Genomic DNA, 23101 nt, shown 5'->3' with positions numbered 1-23101 from the left:
TTTTTTTTTTTTTTTTTTTTTTAGTAAGCCTCACTCTACTACTTTACCTCCCTCCTTACTCCTCTTTCTCCCTCACCACTGATTGCTGTTTCCTCATATGCTCCCCTCCCTCCTACTTGCATAATTCATTTTCCAGACTCATCCTGTGTCCTCATTTCCCGCCTGGTGTGCTACTGGTGCCTCTTCTCCAGTCACCCGCTTGCATCACCACCACTACCACCACAAAGCATGGCTCCTACTGAGCTTCTTTGCTTGGGCTCAAGCCACATGTGTCCTTTCCATGCTGGTGTGACTCACGGGCAGCAGCCTCTGCTTAGGCTGTTTTGTCCCTGCTAAGCCCTTTGGGTCAAGAAGCTGTGGAGGTACCTTAGAATGATATCTCAGTTAACACAAATGCACTGCTTTGCCTTTTGCTGACTAAGGAATCTCTAACCTGTGCTCCACGTGCAGTAGAGAAACCAATGCCTTGGAGCACGTGCTTTTAATCTTTGGTACCTGGAGATGTTTGGACCTATATCTTGCATAAAGTTTTTTAAATGCTCAGTTGACTGCTGGGGGTTGAAAACTTGGCTTTGTCAGCCTGAACCAGGAAATATATCTTTCCATTGGGGGCAGATGAATGTGCTTAGTTTTAAAGTGTGTGCTTTTCAGATAAGGAAAGAAAGTCAAGAGATGCAGTTCTGGATCCATTTTTAACTTGAAGTTCAATTAGAATTCAAATATTGTTCTTGATTGCAAATAAGCATTTATATTCCCCTAAGAGAGAAATGTAGCACCTACAGTCCTAGGTGAATGCAGAGGCTTTGGGACTTCTGAACAGACAGGTATTTTATGCCAAACTGACTTAAAAATAACCTGCATGATTTAAGCATATTTTCATAAAGCAAAGTTAGTTTGTGTGTGAGCTCAGAGAGTTAAGTTGCTTCCAGGATATGTATGGAAAGCAGATAGGTAGGCTGCCTAGTTTTGAAACTATGAAAAGGATATGTGAAGTAGCATGGTAATAACTGCACTTGTTTTTTCTTCAGGGTATCTTTTTTTTCTGAGCACTGTCCTCTGTTCCTTTCTGAATGCCCTTGTCTTAGCCCTGCTTGCTCTCTTCTGTACTTCAGTCTGCTCATTTGTCCTGGCAGCCATTTGTTTCAGTGATGTATTTTCTTTTTGGCCCTGAAACTTTAAGGAGAGAGAAGGCAATTTATGTGAAAAATCACTTTATCCAGATTAATGACTGCTGTGCTTGACTGTTATCACAGCGTTATTAGCTAGAATTTTTTGCTGGAGTGAGAGAACAGAAACCACTGCTCGGATCCTTGCTGTCTGAAATTGTAGTTGTGGAGGCACATCAGGTTGGTCCAGAAAAAAACAAGTACATTCAGTCAGAGGAAAAGCTATATATGTAGAAGGTGTGGTTGAGATGTGCTTTTAATGTTAGCAAGTAATAACTAATTGTCAGTGGGTTCAGATGAAGAACCAGCATTGGGTCATGTAGCTTGGGGTCCGTTGCCAAAAGCTGAGTTTGCAGAGGAAGAAACCTGGATGTTCATTTCCAGCAGGAAACGAGCAGAGTATAACTGAACTACAGAATGTGCTCTTACGATGGTGTGAAGTCAGAAGTAGTTGGTGGCATTACTGCAAGCCTGAGGTCAGAATCTAGCCACATGTATGGCTTTAATGCTTTAATCAAGATAACAGACCTCCTGTCGTGGGAGTGGGCAGGCTTGAAGGAATTAATGTTTTAATCATAATAGCCGTGTGAAAGCTCCTTAAAGATAAGTCAGCTGGTGTGGTGTGGTAAATTTCTGTTAGGATTCAGTGTCAGGATTTGGTGCAACAGCTCCTGAAATTCTCCAGTTGTTTCCCTCTTTCCCTGTGTTCTCAGAGGTGCCACTGTTGTGTGAGGGAAACTCTGGGGTCAAACAGACCTTAAGCTTTAGAGCATCTCCTGAAGGGTGGTGGATGGGAAGCACTGTTCTGCTTCTGAAAAGTTTATAGAAGTCACCCTAAACACATGGTTACCTCAAACCAGAATAAGCTGAGAGGAGTACCTAAATGAAATGGGTCTGGTAGATGTAAAAGGAGCACAGAATGACAATTGCCTTAGGGCATGTGTACCCAAACGGTTAGCTAAGGCTCATATATATGCAAAATGCAGTGGCAGGGGAAGACCTATGTGGGATATACAGGGCTGAACTGCGAGTGTTCCTTATGGTAATGGAGAGTTTGAGCAGTCTTCGCGCTGGGCAAGTGAGTTAGTGTTAAATAAAAAATGGGGTGGATAAATCTACTTTTGCATTCATAACGCATTATAAGATAAAAACATTAGGCAATTTTTGGATCCTGGATTAACCTGAATCTTACCTCTGGAGGTAAGAGATTGCCCATTTATCAGCTGAGAATCATAGCATAGAAACAGTGGGAGAAAAATAGTTCTTGTGTGAGTGGATAGTCAACTGAGGTATAAATCAAATACGTAATGCTACATCAGGGACTACAAAGGGGTTTTCTAATTACATACAAATTCAGATTATCAGCCTTTCCTCTATTCCTAAAACAAAGCTTGAGGTCCTCCGTGATTTTCCTTTTGGAGTAGAGTTCTGTGAAGACAAGGTCCAGAGGCAGTGGTTTGTTTTTTGTTTTTTACAGTTTAGCACTTACCGGAGCCCTGAGTGTTTCTTCTGCTTTTGGGGTTTAATTTCTACTTCCTCCAGACCATAGGGATACCATTCCTTTACATTTCCACTCTTATCAGCAGTCACAGATGCCATAGCTTGCCTAGAAGGTTGCCAGCTCTTTCGAAGTTCCTCCCACGAGGATGAAGGTCTATCCTTCCTTATAGAAGTACTTTACCAAAAACGCTTCCGCAACTAGAATGCTGTTGACACATAGTCCATAGTTGTAACTTGCAGCATCTAAAATCAAATTTAATTCCATTGTGTTTCTTGGTTCTTACTGTTGCATGTTTTGTGTGGAAAATAAGGTGCAATTTGGACACCTGGATTTCTTTCAGTTTCGTATCAGGCCGACTGCTGTGGCTCAGTGAAGAACAAGTGAAGGACGGGGCCCAAAGAAGTAAGAAAAACTGAATTCATTTAATCAGCTAAAAAGACAAACTTTTATTATTTTTCGGGAGGGAAAAGGAAGATACCTAGATAATTAGAGGGTTTTTAGTCTTCCCTCGTAAAATTACTAATGGTGTGAATTCTTCAGACATCAGTTGTATCAAGTGTTTGCAGGCTTCATTTATTATCTACTAACCAAAATTAGCATTGTAGAACCAAAGCAATACCAAGCTTTTCTCCTACATTTCTGTTGAGAACACTGTATTTATTCAAGATTTTAGAAGCAAGTCTCTGGAAACCCCTGATTGCTTCAGAAAAGGATTCCCCTTTACACTATACAGCAGGCACTGAAACCATGATACAAAATTTATTTCATGCTAGAATTGTTTTGCATAACATTGTGCATGCATTTTACTCAGTACTAAATTGCATACAATGCTGTTGTCTTGTTTCTTAAACTTTGAGACCATTTATACTTGAGTATTTTCCTGATTTTTGTACTATAAGTCCCAGTTTTAAAATAACACCTCTTTGTTTAAAATTCATACTGATTACTTAATATGAACAATTTATGAAGGGTTTGGATCTATACATCGATAAAATACAACATAACCAGAGCTGGAAAATTAACCAGCTGTTACTGTCAGGTCCGAAGGAAGGTCCCATGTGTCACAAGCATGCCAACAAAAACAGACAGGAAAAAGTTTTTCTTATTTTTATACACTTCTAGCTGGATTAAAAGTTCTTGATTTCCATGTCGGTGTGATGAACTGTGAAGGCGTGGTCAATATGACCGATGACTGCCTGATTGCACTTTTTAAAACCATTACTCTGTATCTTGTATACAAAAAGAAGCGATCCATAGCAAAGAAATGTACAGTTTTATAATGTTTTACATTTTGGCTACAACAATGTATGTAAAAGTAAAGAGCTTTGAAAGAAAATATATAACTTTGCTTTTTTTTTTTTCCTCCTTAATCATACATTTGCAGTGTTTCTTGTTGGTTTTTTTGTTGGTTTTTTTTTTTGTATTTTAATTTTTGTCTTCATGCAATTCATGCTATGGAACAAAAAAATAGATTAAAAAAAAAAATCTTCTACAGTTTTGTTACATTTTGGCCGTAGAAAAAGCCTGCATCTCTAGTACAACTCCAAAACCACGAAGAATCATCCATAAAACCTGCATGGAGCGAGTTAACTTTGTCCAAATGAGAAGGTCTTCTATGCCTGCACAGTTCCACACAGATGTTTATTAGCCATCAATGTTCATCTCCATCTTGCCTTGTCAGGTCACTCTGACTGCCTCTGTTGGCATATATTTAGCAATGACTGGACTTTCTTTGCAAAGATCTGCATGTAAAGAATAGAATCAGTACTTGAGCTTCTTCCCTGCGCTTCTCACATCAAGCTTGGCATCTTAGTTTTAAAGGAAGGAGGAAAAGGTGAAATAGCTACATGCAGAGGCAGCCATATTCTTCTTCAACAGGATTTTTTTTTCCCATGCAGTCAGCCAGACTGAGACCTCTCTACAGTGTGTCTGAGTATTGCTTTCAGCTTAAAATAGGTGCCCATGCAAAGTTTCATCCTACTGTGCTTGTTTGCTCAAACTCCTGCAGGGTTCCTATGGCTCAAAAATATCCTGAGAAAAGCAAAATCTTCCATCGTTGGCATGTTTCAGCATTGACTAAATGCCTAACCCATTCCATACAGAGCCAGTAGATCCACCATCAGCCAAAATAAGCATATGCTAGCAGGATGCACCAGGAAGGAAACTAGCTGGTGCATCTACCCTTCATCCTAGGTACTGATACCATGCAGCATGTATGGCCCACCAGTACTACGTAAATGCCTGCCTATTGTCATCTGAGTGCTATTTTGGAGTGTTGTCACCTAGCATCAATAGTAACACCGTTCCCAGCAGGTGCTACTGTGAGACATTGCATCTTCAGACTTAGTCACCTGGATTATATGCAACATAGCATAGGCTAATTGAAAATAAAGCTTTTTAGACCATTCTCTGCTACTGATCCATGCTACAAAATAGATGGGATGGGAGACCAAGAACGTCTCACTGGACTAGGAGAGCTGTAGGGCGCAGACACTGAGGATAATCCTATCGCTTTTCCACTTATGCCAGCTATGCTGTTAAGGCTCCGTGACATTTCGTAACCTTCATTTAAAAGAAAAATGCAAAGTACAGCATTGGATCAATGACAGAATGGACTAAGAATGAGGTCAACATTGTAGCCAGTTCATTAGCATCTGCATGCACGGACATGCCGAGAGTAGTATCACTTGCAACATGACTCAGAAGGCCATTGAAGTACAGAACAAGTTTTAAAAAAATAAATATATATTTATGTAAATAAAAAATCATTGTTTCTCAAGGATGGTCAGGCTATGTAATTGATCCTAAAGGCAGCAAGATGGTTGTATCCTAAAAAAAAAAAAAGTCAGTGGGAGGGTTTTTCTATGTCTCTGTCATACACTCACGCATACCTCTCCCTTCCACTTCATGCATTTTGACCTCAGGCAAAACTGTTATCTTTGGGGGCAGGAGGGGGAAAAGGCAGCAGAATCCATGGAATTTATTGTGTTGCTATAGAGATACTACTCCTTTGTTCTTAGCATTAAAAGAAAAAAAAAAAAAACAACAAAACAAGAAAACCCAAATAACCAAAATTGCATGCATTGTTTCCCTCCCTCCCTCCCACGCATCTTTTTCAGACATGCACGTAGACAGCTTAGCAAGTGTACAAAGAGTTGCACAAACTATGGATGAAATTCTGTTGGAACAACAATTAAGATGCTCTCAACGTGTTTCAAACAGGCCAACAATATGCTGACATATATTACTCTTTAGCCAACCAGCCTCTGTTTCATTCAGTAATGAGAGGCGGTTGCAGTGCATCGTGAAAACCATACATTCCTCATCCCAAAGGATGTGCCATTTGGAGTGTTCCCCTGATCCACTGGAACCACCCAAACTCGCCCAGGCTGAATGAACACGGCCAATGCTTATCCAATACAGAATCAAGTAAAACACTTTGCTACAAAGGTAAATTTTAAAGGATATACTTTCATATGAAAGTCTTGTGGTCCAACTATATCTTTGTTGATGATAAGCTTTAAACTTATAAATACATACACTATCTATAACTGGCATTTACTATAACTATTGCCCATCATACAATGGCACATGGGAATTCTATTCTCCATACTCAGTGTATGGTTACATCATACAATCTTCGCAATTTTAAAATATTGACTATATCATATACTATATACAGTACACCAGTGATAAACACTGATTTGAAGAGAGATTTCTTTTCCAATTTTCCCATTCCTTATCAACTATGATGCATATACATGTAATTAATTTTGCTTTGTATGGTTTCCTCATGTTAAATTATTTAAACAAAACAGCCTATTTTAAGAAGGGAAGGTTTTTTTCATTTTACTTCTGTTGCTAAATAAATTATTCTGACCATTAGCAAACTAAAATGCAGTTACTTCTGAGAGATCTGTAGCTGTCAAAAGTCTGAGAAACTAACTAGTCATGATTTATTTATGAAAATGATTTTAGATGGATTATTTTCCAATTATAAGACACCTGTGCTAACAGATGTTCTTGTATGCCTTGCTTTCTCTGTTGAACTAAACAGCTATGAATATCCAAATAATTTGTTTTAATGTTCTGTTAAGGTATCTGAATACTCATTTCATATTTCTTGAGGATGTTTTGCTTTTGTGTTTTATTTTTTCTGTCTGCCACCTCCAAGTCTGTGCTCCTCAGAGTCTGGTAAGATCTGTGAGCTTTCCAAGTGGCAAACCTTCATTGCTACAAAATGTTAATTGGCCTCTCCTTGGAGGATGAAGTAGTTTAAAGACATTGTAGAGCATCCTCCGCTAAAGCTTACTGCACCAGCTGGGGTGGAAGGCTTGACTGCCTAGCATAGCTGCATGGGGTAGTTACAGCTCCTCAGGCTTTTCTTTCTGAAAGAAATAGGTTAGAAACTCCAAATGCAGACATCAGGTGGTGGTTTCCAGCCCAAACGTGCATCCCTACAGCAAGCGCACTATTGCGTGCTACAGCTGACTTTCTCTTATTTATTTAAAACGGTTGCTAACTACATGGTTACAGGACCCCAGCTACATACCCTTTCTTATTCCTCCATCAGGCGGGCAGGGATATTCCCCGGTTGATAAGAGGAAGCAGGGTCCATATCTCTCCCGAGTGCCAGAGCGGGTAAAGGGCAGGCCCTCATCAGGCGTAATAGCCTGGTCTATGTGGGGACAGTCTTCGTTTGCCAGCGCCGCCTTGGCCACCTCACCATTCAGTTTCGAATCTTCAAACATATAAGCAGAAGGCTATTGAAACACTATGCACTGTTTATTAGAGTTCCAGCTGCAAATTAAGGGTTCACAGCTAAAGAGTTCTATAGCGACACTGTAAAAGGTAGCACATCTGTCCTAGACACTGCGTTCATGTGCACTGCACCAAAACAAAATAAAATAAAGTCTGTTAAGTGGGAGGAGAAACAAAACGTGATCATGTTAGGTGTAACAGCAGCCACCTGTACTTCCACACAGAGGGGCAGTTTCAGAAACGGGTGTACATTGGTTCCTAGTCCTGCGAGCAGAAGACTGCAGTTAGAAATCAGATTATGTTTTTGCATGACATCGGATGGTGCATGAATGACCTGTTTGTCATGAAGCCTACTGTCGCTCAGAGCTTTGGAGAGGCAGTGGACTGTGAGTTGTGTTTTAGTATTTGAGTATATTCTGTTTGTGCTGATTTATACCTGTGTGCAATATTACTGAGGGGAAAATTCCTGCTTTTCCCCTCCCCAAAATTTACCCAGATTGTTTTATAGCATTTCCAGTATGAGTCGTGCAGAATGGCTGTACACATTTTAGACACACAGAGCACATTACATATGAAAATATGACAGCAAAATGTGGATTTTTAAAAAAAGCAATCCATTTTCTGATGTTCTCTGAAACACATACAGTATTTGCAATGCCAGCACAGGACGCTACATATAGAAAACACTACAGCAGGCCGTGAATTTGGAAAGTAGACAGAGTAAAATTTACTCTCAGCTGAAAATAATGAAAATAGGTTTTCAGATTTGCCCAGTTTGCCCCACACATTCCCATGAGGATAGACTGAGAATAGCATGTTTTCTCTGTGTGACTTGTTTTATATTTATAAAACAATTTAAAGTGCTATTTAGTGTAGGATTTATTTTAGGGTTTTAAAGTGCGAATTCACGTATTGAGAATATACTCGAAATATGGCACAGCTCAATATGAAGAAGCTGAGTATTTTGGTTGAAAGGAGGAAAAAACAGTCAAAATGTGCTTTCTGAAGTTTCACAAATACTGAGATATGTTAACTGAGTGGTACTGGCAGCATCCTACACCTCGGTTGCACAATGCTTATTACCTCGACACTGTAAGGGAACGGATGGTCCTGCAAGTCTCTAAGGAAAGACAGACTCAACGGATAGACTTCATTTCAGTGCATCTTCCAGATTCGCGTGTTAACTTGTTCTGAACGCCACGTGATACTGTAATTTACTTTTCAATGGTTTTGAAGCCAAGTAATAAAACAAGCCCAAAAGAAAAAATATGTTAGGTAGCGTTTGGAGATGTGATTCTCATCCTCTGGTTTCAGATGGACAACGTAGATGAGTACTGGGCAAAAGCCTTTTCAAGTTTTATTTGTTGCTTTGCACACACACGCACACACACACACACACACACACACAGATGTATATGACACATACTGTGCATCTATTCATGCACCAGTAGTTGCATTCTATGCATTCTATGCCTTTACTTCTCTGTTATTTATGTGTCACTGGTTTGTCACACCATAAACAGTCTTTTCTGCAGATCTCACCTCTGCCTCCTTTCATTTCCATGCAGTAGCAGCCAATTATTTTCCCAAAGAGGGAGACAGTAATATTTTGTTTTTAAATAATTAGGTCTTTCAATACATTTTAAAAAATGGCAAAAGCTATAGATGCATTTTAATACTTGTAGTCACTAATTTCAATAGGATTCTAAAGTTTTAAGGTTTCAGAGTTGCAATTCCTTTCTGTTCACAATACTTACTGCTATTTAATTCCACTCTTTGCACAAAAACCTGGCACAGCTGCCATAGTAACTGTGACATTGCAGGTACTGAGCTAAAAATCACTTAACTGTATCTGGGAAGAGCTGCTGCTGTCTTCATGGGGATGAGCAAAGAACTGAGCTTCTTTATAAGCCTCTACTACTACAATCTGATGACTCTAATCCTGAAATGAGGGAGGCAGCTGTGTCAGCAGAGCTCTGCATTGACAGCTCTAAGACTCCCACTGCTACACCTGAGCCTGGGTTTGCAAACTAAATTGTTAGTGATGGAGAGGGCACTGGTCCATTTCTGGAGCTCAAAACACCGCTGAGCACAGTGGTTGTGCATGGGTCAGGCTGCTTACTGGTAACAGCCATTGATCCTTTTGGAAACAGCTTGCAGGCTCTGTTGTGCTTGAATGACGAGAAAATTGACCTTCTTGAAATTAATGTCTGAAATTGCATTATATATCCCTAGCAACTTGAGCTGGAACTTGCTCTCACAGCCTTCTCAGGCTCCCTTAGCAATGATGAATTTTTCTCTATACTTGTTGAAAATCCACAACCTTGTTATTTTATTTCTATTCGATAGGAAGATAACAGATTAGCTGGAGATGTGGACAAATCACTGAACTGTCCTACTAATGTTCCTTGAATATTCCATGTGTGGGCTGTGCCTTAGGGATCCCATTCTGGATAGCAATGCTAATCCACAATGACAGTTTTGCTAAGTATTTAGGAAGCAGAGAAATTAGCAGCACAGAAGACTGCATCTATTGCTGGTGTGTATAAGTGTTAAGTAGGCTAGCTGTGTTACAAACCACTGTCTGCAGCACCTAATTCTCTGAAGGCAGGACTCGACAATCACATGATATCTGATATGTAATTACTCTGTCATGGGAATAAAGAAAACATCACTGGCATCATCAGCCCACAGTCAGAAGTTCCCATTGTTTTCATTAGCAGATCTACACGTGGAATCATTTCGGGAATGAGGTCTAAAGATGGAATGAAATGATGTTATTTTAGGTTGAGTTCTCAAGTCTCATGTTTGCTTTTTCCAAGACTGACCTTGGGTTTGACAGCACTCCAGATAGAGCAAAACTACTGAAACCATTACTGTGTGGTAACTACCAGTCTAGCTATACCAATTACAACTACTTCTAGGTGCTTATAACTTCCAAGGCTTGATTCTGGCCTACCAAATTCCCATGAGTCTTTCCATCCCTGCTAACAGAATCGTGAATTAGGCTTGCACAGCATTTTTTTGTTCTTCAAGTTCTGTTTCATGCAGAAAAGTCAATGTTATCATCTGTTTTGCAGATGGGTAAACACTACCATGCAGTGAAGTGACCTGCCCACTGCTATGTAAGAAGTTATTTACAACAAAATCTTCTGACTCTCAGCTTGGCAAATTATCTCCAAAATTGTCATATCTGTGAACACCTAGTTAACAACACCAGCTTTAAACATTCCTCTGCAGAGGTTTGACTGAGAGGCTAAAGAAAGTATTTAGCAGGTCTCCTGGGTGAGTAGTTCGTTTCACAGCTACCTCTTCTTTGTGGTTTCTGCTTTCTTTTTTCCCCCATCTCATCTGTCTACATTTGCAGAAAAGTACAATTAAAATGCCTTGGGTGTTTCCAAGCAAACACTAAATTTCAATATGGGGAGGAGGGATTCTGAAAAAAAAAAAAAAAAAAAAAAAAAAAGGCTTAGGAGGACTGCTGGATTTTGTGTTAGTATATTCTGCTTATTGTGGAGAAGCACAGTAGAGACTGCCCATGTACTTGCTGCATGGCTCATCTCTTTTGTCATAGCAAATGGTTGCACACTGTCATAGTGACTTACCCAATGCTGCTAGTTTTGATTATATGGTGGTCTGACCCTGGATATCAACCTATTTGAACTGCACCTTAAGTTCAGAGTATCAGTGGACATAATTACTGCTATATGCGTTGACCTCGGTCTATGCTTGAAAATGTACAGAAGTGGTTCCTATACTGGGGAAGTCACCCCAGTCCTCTTCCCTTAGGCAAACACTGCCTTTCTCCAGCAGCGTCCAAGAAACAACTGGTCTACCCTTCTTACCTTGGACGTCTTTAGAAATTGTGTGTGGGTCAGGGGTGGTCCCAACCCACACTGCTTCCTCTTAGGGTTGTAGCTGCCCCCCCTCCTTTGTCTCCCATGTGTCTAAAGAGCTGTGAAGTGGTCACTTGCCCCAAAGACTGGATGAGTTGAAAGGCACTCTCAGGGTGGACCATTTTCAGTCCTTATGGGATTGGAAAGCCAATGCCTTTTCCAGTCCTTATAGGAACTTCTGTAAGTCGTAACCACTTTGGCTGAAACAGGGCTGAGAAAAACTCCACAACTGATAGCATGGTATCCATGCATATTTACCCAGGAGTCAATATCTGGCTTCATGAACCATGCCAGATTCTTTGACATTGTGCTAAAGAAGATGGGGTCTTCTCAGCCCTAGATCACTAACACAGCAATTAAGAGACATAGTGCTGTTCCCTTTGGTCACAACTAGGTCACTGGCAATCTCTTCCAGGAGAACACAGACTCTCTTCCCCTTTGCTACCCTTGTTTAAGGATTAAAAGAGACAAGGACCCAGCTTGAGTACCTACAACTTCCTTGAGTAGCCATGTGCCATTCCACAAAGGTTCAAGGGAATTCAGGGTTCTGCAGCCCTGTTACAAGGGTAGGGGTTGACACGGAGGAAGGAGGTAGGAGCAGTTGAATGCAAAACAGGGCCAGAACTGAGAATGGAAATTGCTTGAAAGATGAGCTCTAGAACAAGTTCTGTGCATTTCTGACATATAAACTATTTTCTGAAATGTTGATTTCTACACCAAAGTAGAACTTTCATTTTTATTTTGCAAGAACATACAGGATATTGGTCTGAAGTTGCAGAGAAACTTCTTGTTGTACTTCTCTTTGTAGCTTTTGTTATTATTTGAGATAATTTTGATTCATTGGTACATCTAACGGTTAACAGTTGGACTTGATGATCTTAATGTTCTTTTCCAACCTAAATGATTCTATGAAGGTTTTCCTACTGGGGAAACCTTGTCTGACTAAAGTTGCATTCCACATCGCCACCCCCTGTACACCCAAAAATTAATTTACAGCTTGTCTAGATCTTGACTGCTCTTATAGTCCTGATCCCAAACCTGGATTGCCATTGTTATGGTCTGTTGGTAGTCCCAATCCTGACTAATTGAGAATGTTCTTCAGTTCTCATTCAAAGCTTGAGGGTCATTTTCATTTGCTCATTTTAAACCCCTGTTGCTAACCCTAACATGCGCAGTAGATGCCTGAAGTCTCTTCTGAAGAAGGATCTTTGTGAGGTCCCTCACAGCAGAGACCTTTAATCCAACTGGATCCCTGAAGGAAGTAATGGTATGTTGTCTATTGAGTGAATTAAGTACTATTCTATTTTTTCAGTCCTTTTGCACTTGTCTGGTGATGTAAAAGGACTATTAATGTGGCAAACATTAGTTGTCTTATACTGTGCTGGCAACAGGAAGCTCTCTTGGTATTTTGGTTTTCCCTGGCTCTTGTGCTATTGACAGAAGGTACAGGAACAGAGGTGGCATGGGCAGGGTGAGGGTGGAGAACAGCTGTGCTTTAGCTTTTCTTAGCTACAAGCCTATTAACTGGAAGTAGGAAGCAGAGCAGCTGTGAGGCTGCTGTAGTTGCTGCAGGAGGACACAATTTCACAGCTGTCTTTATTCTAGAGAAAATGCAAAGATTTTACATTCCTTTTTGCATCTTATTTTTGCAGCATCACTTTTGTCTGGTACTTCTTGTGCTAAGCCAGTGATTGTGATGAAGTTAAGAATATGCATTCAAGTATTCAAACACATTTACTCTGATTTGTGGAAGGGTTAAGAGCTGCTCATCATCTGAAAATACCCATTCGCTTTATATCTCTAGATTTCACTTCCCTAGTGAGCTGTCTAGGGAAGGTACCCCACTGGACCTGTTGTTCACGAACAGAGAAGGACTTGTGGGTGATGTGATGGAGGCCGTCTTGGGCACAGCAGTCATGAAATGCAAGGGGTTTTGACTCGTGGAGAAGTAAGGTGGGGTGTCAGTAAAACCACTGCTGTGGACTTCCAGAGGGCTGACCTTAGCCTGTTTAAGAGCCGGGTTGACAGAGTCCCTTGGGAAGCAGTCCTGAAGGGCAAGTGAGTCCAGGGAGGCTGGACATTCTTCATGAAGGAAGTCTTAAAGGCACAGGAGCAGGTCATCCCCATGTGCCACAAGATGAGCTGGCAGGGAAGAAGACCAGCCTGACTGAACAGAGAGCTGGCTGGAACTCAGGGCAAAAAAAGGAGAGCATATGACCTTTGGAAGAAGGGGCAGGCAACTCTGGAGGACTACAAGGATGTCATGGGGTTATGCAGGGAGAAAATTAGAAGGGCCAAAACCCAGCTGGAAATTAATCTGGCTACTGCCGTGAAAGATAATAAAAAATGTTTCTATAAATACATTAGCAGCAGAAGGAGAGCCGAGGAGAATCTCCATCCTTTGTTGGATGTAGGGGGGAAACACAGTGAGAAAGGTTGAGGAAAAGACTGAGGTCTTCTTTGCCTCAGTCTTCAATAATAAGACCGATTGTTCTGCAGGTACCCGGCCTCCTGAGCTGGAAGACAGGGATGGGGAGCAGAGTGAAGCCCCCATAATCCAAGGGGAAATTATTAGCACCCCGCTACACTGCTTAGACACACACAAGTCTATGGGGCTGGATGGGATCCACCCAAGGGTACTGAGAGATCTGGCAGAAGAGCTCACCAAACCACTTTCAATCATTTATCAGCAGTCTGGGCTAACTGGGGAGGTCCCAGAAGACTGGAGGTTGGCAAAGGTGGTGGTCCTGTACCACAATGGCAGGAAAGAGGACCTGGGGAACTACAGGCCTGTCAGCCTGACCTCAGTGCCAGGGAAGGTTCTGGAGCAGGCCATCCTGAGCACCATCACGCGGCACATGCAGGACAGCCGGGGGGTCAGGCCCAGCCAGCACGGGTTTAGGAAAGGCAGTTCCTCCTTGAGGAACCTGATCTCCTTCTATGCCAAGGTGACCTGCCCAGTGGACGAGGGAAAGGCTGTGGATGTTGCCTGTCTGGACCTTAGTAAAGCCTTCGGCACCGTCTCCCACAGCATCTCCTGGAGAAACCGGCTGCCCACGGCTGGGAGGGGTGTGCTCTGCGCTGGGTTGGAAGCTGGCTGGACACCGAGCCCAGAGCGCGGCGGGGAATGGAGTTACACCCCGCTGGCACCGGGCACAAGCGGTGTCCCCAGGGCTCGGTGCTGGGGCCGGTCCTGCTTAATGCCTTTATCGATGATCTGGGCAAGGGGATCGAGTGCACCTTCGGTACCTTTGCAGATGACACTTGCTGGAGGCAGGCAGGCTCTGCAGGGGGGTCTGGGCAGGCTGGGCCGATGGGCCAAGGCCAATAGTATGGGGTTCAACCAGGAGAAGTGCCAGGTCCTGCTCTTGGGTCACAGCAACCCCACACAGCGCTCCAGGCTTGGGGCAGAGTGGCTGGGAAGCTGCCCGGTGGGAAAGGACTTCAGAGTGCTGGCTGGTGGCCGGCTGAACATGAGCCAGCAGTGTGCCCAGGTGGCCATGGTGGCCAACAGTATCCTGGCTTCTATCCAAAACAATGTGGCCAGCAGGACAAGGGCAGTGATTGTCCCCTGTACTCAGCACTGATGAGGCTGCACATTGAATCCTGTGTTCAGTTTTGGGCCCCTCACTGCAAGAAAGACATTGAGGTGCTGGAGTGTGTCCAGAGATGGGCAATGAAGGTAATCAAAGGTCTACAGAGCTGGTCTTGTGAGGAGCAGCTGAGGGAACAGGGGTTGTTCAACCTGGAGAAAAGGAGGCTCAGCAGGCAACTTACTGCTCTCTACAATTACCTGAGGTTGTAGCCAGGTGGGGGTCGGTCTCTTCTCCCAAGTACTAAGTGACAGGGCAAGAAGAAACAGCCTCAGGTTGCACCAGGGGAGGTTTAGATTGGATGTTAGGAAAGATTTCTTCACTGAAAGCGTGGCCAAGTATTGGAACAGGCTGCCCAGGGAGGTGATGGGGTCACCATCCCTGGAGGTGTTTAGAAAATGCATGGATGTGGTGCTTAGGGACATGATTTAGGACTTGGCAGCCCTGGGTTAATGGTGGGACCCAGTGCTTAAGGTCTTTTCCAACCTAAACAATTCTATGATTCTATGATTTCTTTCCAAAATGTTGCATGGAAAGGAAATATTTAGAGTTCAATTCCCTACTCTCTTGAGTCTTTAATTCAAATTTCACTCCTGTTAGCAGGTTGTTTCTGTTTTAGTTGTCTGGGTAGTGTTTACTGCCCATTAATATTCATTGGCCACTCATCAATTACAACAGTATAAATCACTTTATTTCTTTGCACTAGACTCCATCTAAACTCTGGTGTGCTTCTTCACTGATTAAGGGAGGGTCAGAGCATAATAGCAAATCTGAAATTAAAGGAACTTTGCACTGAGAAAAATACACGCTTTTCTTGAGTTAGTACATGGCTATAGTGATTTCAGAGGTAACATATTCTTAATTGTCAGTAAATTCTAAGATCAGTAGAAATAAGCTTCCTGCTGTCCCTCTAGAAAATTATCAGAAATGCCTATCAGCTATTTTTTATCATTCTTTTGAAGTAGTGTTTGGGGGTAATTGGTGGAGATTGTAAACAAAATACTTTGCACAGGACCTGATTCAGCAAAGTAACAGTTACACTTCTGTGCCAGACCATCTTCGGCTACAGAAATCAATTTCTATGGGCTCCAGAGCCTCATGCAGGATTTAGAAACATGGCTCCCATGGGTAGGGGCTCATTTTTGTTGTTGTTAAATCAGGTCCTTAGAGTGAAAGGGATATAACTATATTAAATTAGAAAAAGAATTATGGAGAAGATATATTAAACCACAGACAAAGGATGATGAAATGATGAAATTACAGTTTGGAGAGTATGGAAGGAAGTATAGCATAGAGAAGAACAGCATAGAAAATATGGGTTTAAACTTTTGAAAATGAGTAACGATGCGTCAGCATGGGCATAACTGGATTTCAAAATGGCAGTGAAAAAAATCCTAAATTGGTAGGCTTTGGAATTTTTTCTGCTGGAGAGTAATGAAAATTAATTTTTCCAATGCAGACTATCTGAAAAAAAAAGAAGGCAATTTAACTAAGTAGGTCTATTGTCATACCAAGTACTTACTCTTTGCATTAATACCTCGCATCAGGTTTTGTGTCACAACCTCAGTGAAGTTACCTATAGTCTGTGACATTCCTTGTTCTTTTGCATTAAAGAACTGTATTGTAATCTCCTCGGCTGCCCAACATGGAGCTCAGGTTGATGGGAATTGGAGAAAAACTTCACAGAATAAAATGTGACAGTCTGTAACATACACAAGTTGCAAGCAACGTACAGTAATAACAAGTAAATGTTAACAAACAGAGCGAAAGAGAGAAAGAGAAAAAGAGAGAGAAAATGTGAAGAACATGTAAAAGAATTAAGATTCCTATATAACAACTCAGCTTTAGTTCCCCCAATGTTCTAAGGCCATTAAAATAAAAATCTTTATTAGTTCTAGGTATCTTTATTAAAGTTTCCTGATTTTATTATTACTGAATATTTTGAAAGTTGCTACAAAGCTCTACTGAGTAGATATCACACTGATGGACTTTACAGTGGTATGAGAGCAGAATTTAGTATGCTACATGAATACACAGAATCCTTCCGACCCAACCTACCTCTTCAACATTTACTCACCACCGTGTTGACCTGTGTCCCTCCAGGAATCCGTGTCCCCCAGTAAAGGCACTCCAGTGACGGTGGTGACCGCCTCTGCCAGTACTAACTGGCCAACATAGTAACGTCACTCCCAGAGAATATCACCTTTGAGAGGTACTACTTCTTGAAGTGAGGTGACAGTATGTTGGCTGCCTACCTACTGGTATCGCTAGAGGAAATACAGGAGTTCTAGTTAAGTAGATCCAGTGCATCTTGCTAGTGCAGATATTATTGGATATGTGCTTAATGCAGTGCTGAGAACTGTTGCTCCTGGAAGTGTTGCATTGCAAAGAGCTGTGGAAGATCTCTCCTAGTTTTATCCTGACATTTCTGGGGCTTCACTTATACCCATCCTGGACTTCTGAGAGTCTCACTAATACCGTATTTTGTAGAGTGCAGTGGGTTGTTGACAGGTCAGGTAGAGATTGCAGGAAAACGCAGTCAGGTGAGTCATGCTACAATCTTATATTACCGCTCTGACTGAGGAATACAGTATGATGATCTGTACAGTATGGAAGGTGTCTGAGACATGGAGCATGGATGAATACAAAGAACAATGACAGCAGGAATGGTAGATTGCTTGTTATTTTGGCTTTGTGGTTGTAAACATAAAAGCAAGTAACCGAAAGGCTTGGAGAAAATTTCCAGCAAGTACAGAGTAAGAGGGATGTAAGCAAGTGGACTGGGCACAGAACTGGGACCTCACACCCTAAACCCTGTTGCCCCAGGCCTTTTGTAATAAGGGCTGAATCATCCCATCTATCTAGTTCTACTGCAGCAGAGATTTACTTCTTGCACAGAGGTGCCTTTTGTTGTATCTGCCCTGCAAACACCAGTCATACTCCCAGTCCAGCAAAAGAGAGAGATGCCACAAGTACGTCTTTTGTGTCCCAGGAATGCATTCTGCACTGGATGGCCAGGGAGCTGCAGTGGCAGGCATGCGCAGGCAAGGGGATTTCCCATATTTACATCTGCCTTGTGCTGGAGGGTTGGCGCAGGTTGGCCTTATTTGGCTGGAGTACTTGTATCTGTGTTTTCCCATCACTAAAAGTGCCTTGTGCTCATTCAGTTATTAAGGCATGAAAAGTCCTAAGATTTATTATTTAGTTCTGTGACTGTTTTTCAGCTTAGTGCAGTCCTGCCCTTATACACACTCATCCCTGCCTGTGGCCAGACCACAGGGGGCTCTGTGGGAGATTTATTATTTTTTTTTAATATCGCACATAGTGCCAGAGAAAAGCAGGAAACCCAAAGCGCTCTGCTTGAATTCATAGTTCCTCCTTTTTGATTTCAAATGACTTGGTATAAAGGGTGTTATTTTTTACTCAAATTCTAAAGTAAACAAGCACCGTAGTACAAGTGACACCCACCAGTTGTATCTCTACAAGATATGACAGGTGAATAATTGTACAACAAAGTATTACATTATATAGTTACAAATCCTGCTTTGCATGTGATCCACTATCATACGCAAATATCACAAAGCTATAAGATTGCAGAAATGCCACGTGGGGCAGGGGGCAAGGAATAGATCCAAATTGCTTCCACCTAACTGTAGGTGCTTCACTGAGCATCTTAAGTTAGAGCTGCAGTCACCTGAGATCACTTATGGAGAAAGTCACCTCCAGAGGGCAATTCAGATCATAAATGAGTGAATTACTCTCCAAGACTGCCTGTCTCTTCTTTCAGTGTAAGGGGGACTTCAGGCAAATGCATCTTATGTTAAATGAGAAGACCTGACTGTTATTCCTTTTATTTTGGGCTGTTACAATATCTACATTAGATCCAGAGGACTTTATCTTCAGTGATACTGAGATGTGATCATCACCTCATTTTCTATTTTGGAGTGATGAATTTTGGACTTTTAAAGGCTAGGAAGGCTAAATATAGGGAGGAAAGAAGTATCATCTCCCTATTACCTTTTCCACTGCCTTTTTAGTATTTTTTATGTCCAACATGTTTAAACATCAAAGTTTTTTGAGCTGAAACAGACCTAAACTCTTGGCAGTTACATTGCTGTCTACTGTCCATCTTACAGAGAAGGCCAAAGGTTTTATGACACTAAAATTAGATGTTTTTTTTTAATGTTCAGAGGCATGTGATCAAAGAATTTGCTTCCCTGTGGCTTGAAAGACCACCACAGTAGCTACATACCTATGGCTTTAACAATGCTTTGATATTCATAAAAGTCACTGAAGTTCACAAACCACAGTGAGATGTTAGGCAGCATAATGGGCCTGTGACAAGAACTGCCAAGAGTCCCCAGCTCCCACTGAGCATTGGCACTGGAATTACAGTGCTCAGCACACTTCTGACGTTAGAACCGGTGTGTTGCACAAGGAATACAGGTTATTTAGGTTATGGCGACAGAAGGGATGAAAAATTAAAACCTGAGTAAAGAGCGGCTCCTTCAGAAAGCATGAGTGATAAAGCTGAAATGTAATTCCACATTATTTCTTTAAAAGGAGATCAGCTCTCTCTCAGGAAATTGCATTGAAATGATAGGTTCCTAATGTCACAGCTTGCTCTAGTTCATCTGACCATGGAACACACTGGAGTCACTGTAACTGTGTAGTTCCCCTCTGTCAGTGATAGACTTGGATTGCTTTAACTATTCAGACATGGGGATAGACAAGGAGTGGGTTATGGAAAATTGTTTTGTGGGCAGGTAAGTAAAACAACCACAGAAGTTTTTCTGAAGCTAAAGACTGTATTAGCAATGACAGACGTTTTCCCTTTCCTCTTAGCTGCTTGAATTCTAATAATATGTCTTCCATATTTTACAGCTATGCAATGAGTAAAGAATTTTGTCATCAGTACACCATGAAAAAGGCTGGAAAACACATTTGTATGAAGATACAATATCCTTAGAGTATAGCTTAAGTGAAGCTGCATGCAGAGGGGATCAGAGAGGTGAGAAACTCTTATTTTGGCCATATTAAAGTCAATATAAGCACTGTTTGTGCTGGTGTTGTAGATGTGTATATGAAAACAATAAAAGGTTGGGGTAGACCTCTGAACAAACCCAAAATAACGCATCACCTGTGCTTATGTATTATGGATGCATTCTGAAGACCACTGTGGCACCAGACAGTACTGTAGATATCAAATGAAGTTACGAATTCCATTCATATTCTAAATTTCTTTTACAGTGTTGGAAAATGACATTTACCACTTCATCCTATGGCAACTTTAAGATTTAACCGTGCAGTCAACCTATCCTTCAGGTAAGCAAAGAGCTCGCACAAGAGAGGGTCTGAAGAGCTGAGTAACGCTTTCAAAATCAAACTGAGTGCTTTATTTTGCATGTTTTGAGGTTTTCTTACAACCTCGTACCTTAAAGTATTTTTCACTACATGTACTGAGATAAATTACTTATACCTGTAGGAGAGTGTGTGGTTTTGGACAAAAATCAGCTATGTTTAATTGGTTGAAACTGTTTTTTTCTGTTTTGCTTCTGTTTGAAGCAAATTTTGCTTTGCTTTTTTGCTATTTTGCTTTTGTTATGATACCGACTGTTTGGAATACTCAGAAGCCTTTAAATAAAAGACACTGCAGCACAGCAAACTATGGTTGACTGATGCTTGTTTAGTAATGTTCAACTAGTGGCTTTTCCACAGGCCTTTCAAGTGATCATGTTTAATTAAACTAAGCCCTGTGTCAAATGAAAATACTGGAGATTACTTCCATTTTCTCTTTGCTGTCTACTTAGTCTATCAGGTATTTGATTGTAATATAGCAGTTGTCACATATTCAATGGTAAAATGAAGCCCTGATCTTGAACGGGGCCTGTAAACAACACTGCAACATAACAAAGTTAATAGTTTGACGTGGGGATGCTAGAACTTCGTTTGTGTGTTTTAAGTGGGGACACCGTGTCTTCTGTAGTCTGAGATATCCCTGAATCAAGGAGTTTTAGTCCAACTGGTCAGGTGAGATCTGCTGCTTTGTATCAGACCCAGTTCCTCCAGGCACTAAGCAGTATCTTGAGAATTTACAGGCATCAGAAACTGCTTTGAAGAAGACTTTTCGCATAGAGGAAATCTCTGCTTTCTTGATACTGCTGGTAAAGGCCTGCCTGTAGCAGTAGCTCTGCCATCCTCTACTCAGAAGTGCCTTTCCTCCCCTTCTGCTGGCTTCCCAGCCACCCATGGATGGGATTGGATGGGATGGAGAGCAGAAGGGGTTGCTGCAGGAAGAGGAGGCATGGTAGAATCCAAGTCTGACATTCTTTATATCAAATTAAAATCAAGTGCTGTTATTTAAAGATACCCTCCTGCCATGTGTAGATTAGCCCAGGACTGAGCTGCTGAGAGTATTGGGGACAATCTAACAATGTAATTCAAACCTAACAGAATTTAAATGCAAACCATCTTTGCTTTGCCTGCAAATGACCATAGCATCATTGGCAGCAGCTGTGCAGCCTGTAGGCTAAGTCTGCTGTTTGCGTGGCGGTGCCAAGGAGGTGTTCCTTAGCCCGAGAGGAGGCACTGAGCCATGGCTGTGCAGAGCCCTCCGCAGAGTCCCCTTGGCCCTGTGTGGATGGACCAAGAACAGCTGTGAACTGCTGACTTGGTGCATCAGAGGGCTAGGGAGAGAAGGTCATATGTGGAACTATTTCATGCTCATCATGGTTTTGTGAAGTGTTTATTCATTCCACCACACGTAATATATGGAATGAATAACTTCATGTGATGTCCTTTACACCTGAGCAGCTCAACAGGCTTTTTTTGGAATAGTGTACATCGCATGACCTTATATCAGGTAGACACTGCCACATCGAAGCTTTACAGTTAAAAATTACAGAAATATCTTGGACAACTCGGGCATTATTTTAGAAGTGTTAGGCACCCAGTCTGTGTTCCTAGTACAGTGTTAACTGGTTGTTTACAGTTAGGTGCTGTTAACCAATCCAACTATTTTACAGTATGGGAAACATTTGCTGTTTGCAGGTCTCTGCTTTCATATAATGTGCAGGTTATAGTTTCAGGAACAAGTCAGTGCCTATGAATGCTTCATATTACATAAGTGAACCTCAACATCCAAGGCAATGCAAATCTTGTTTTAACAGTTCAGTTCTGATCTTGCTTATTATTTCTTAATTTTCTCTAGCACACATAGAGATCTTTCCCTGTTAGGAAGCTAAGAGATGCAGGCAGTATTTTTTGCTGCTAGTGGTGCATAATAATCTCAAACACAACTCCAGCAACAGTGTTACCAAGTCCATTTTGTTCACTGAAGTATACTTCTGTGCTTTGTTACTTCTTAAAATATATATGTTTGTATATGTATAAAAATAGTCTCTCTTAATTATTGCAGAAATAGATAAGTTGCTGTTACTATCAATACTTCATGGATATTGTGGTAACAGCTGATTTTAGAGCACTGATGGTGGCAAAACAGTTCCACATTGAACCAAAATTACACGTATTCTCAGGATACCAGTGTGGAATTGCACTGAACTCGTAGAGTTCTTAGTCCTCTAGTTTCCAGAGAGGACCAGGGTAGGTAATGGGAGGAACTTTATAAAGCAAGGGATTTCTGAGAAGAAAGTCACTCTGTAACTGACTGCAAAAGTACTCGAGCGTCTGGCATCTCTTGCACATTACAATTGGGTAGTTGGCATATTGCTTACAGTAGGAGACACACTGTATTGTTTGTGCCCTCTTTCCCTCTTGATACGTGATGCCAAAAAGACATCGACTTATGAGAAAGTTTGCTGCTTGGACATGAGTTGTGATAAGCATTTGCAACCTGAGGGGAATGGATGATAAAACCATACGCTTATGCGCCAAAGATACAATAGGAAAGAGACAGTCTATCAGTCACGTGAATTGTGATTGGCCTGTTGCAATGGAATAGCCTTTAACCAAAAAAAAAAGCTATTTACCTTCTCAATGGATTTTACATAGTTGCACAAAAGGGAAAAAAAATAATAAAAGAAGGGAATAGAAAAGAGAAAGGTTCCCACCAGCTCCTCCCCTCCAAAATTAGCATTGGCATTGGTGAAATCACACACAAAGGAAAGTCTCACTTTCTTTGTGCCTCTCACAATGACATCAACATGCATGGCTATGAGATGATGA

At 41.5% G+C, this 23101-nt stretch overlaps 1 protein-coding gene across 3 annotated transcripts in view; it reads right to left on the bottom strand.

The window, feature by feature from the left end:
- Positions 1-23101, bottom strand: part of KCNC1 (potassium voltage-gated channel subfamily C member 1) — a 136554-nt gene that overhangs the window by 21345 nt on the left and 92108 nt on the right. The window contains exons 3-4 of one of the 3 annotated variants that reach the window (XM_080405540.1): positions 7220-7408; positions 4065-5229 (exon numbers count right to left, since the gene is read on the bottom strand). The exons of 1 other annotated variant lie outside the window; for it this stretch is intronic. In XM_080405540.1, the coding sequence (XP_080261666.1) occupies positions 5093-5229; positions 7220-7408 (326 nt within the window). In that variant the 3' untranslated portion in view covers positions 4065-5092. Of the gene's footprint in view, positions 1-4064; positions 5230-7219; positions 7409-23101 lie in introns of those variants that run through there. One more of the 3 variants, XM_080405541.1, reaches the window with a different exon arrangement.

Source organism: Falco punctatus (assembly GCF_963210335.1).
Source record: "Falco punctatus genome assembly, chromosome: 10".
Taxonomy (NCBI): domain Eukaryota; kingdom Metazoa; phylum Chordata; class Aves; order Falconiformes; family Falconidae; genus Falco; species Falco punctatus.
The sequence above is the reverse complement of the archived record's forward strand: the minus strand, read 5'-3'. Positions and strand labels throughout refer to the sequence as shown.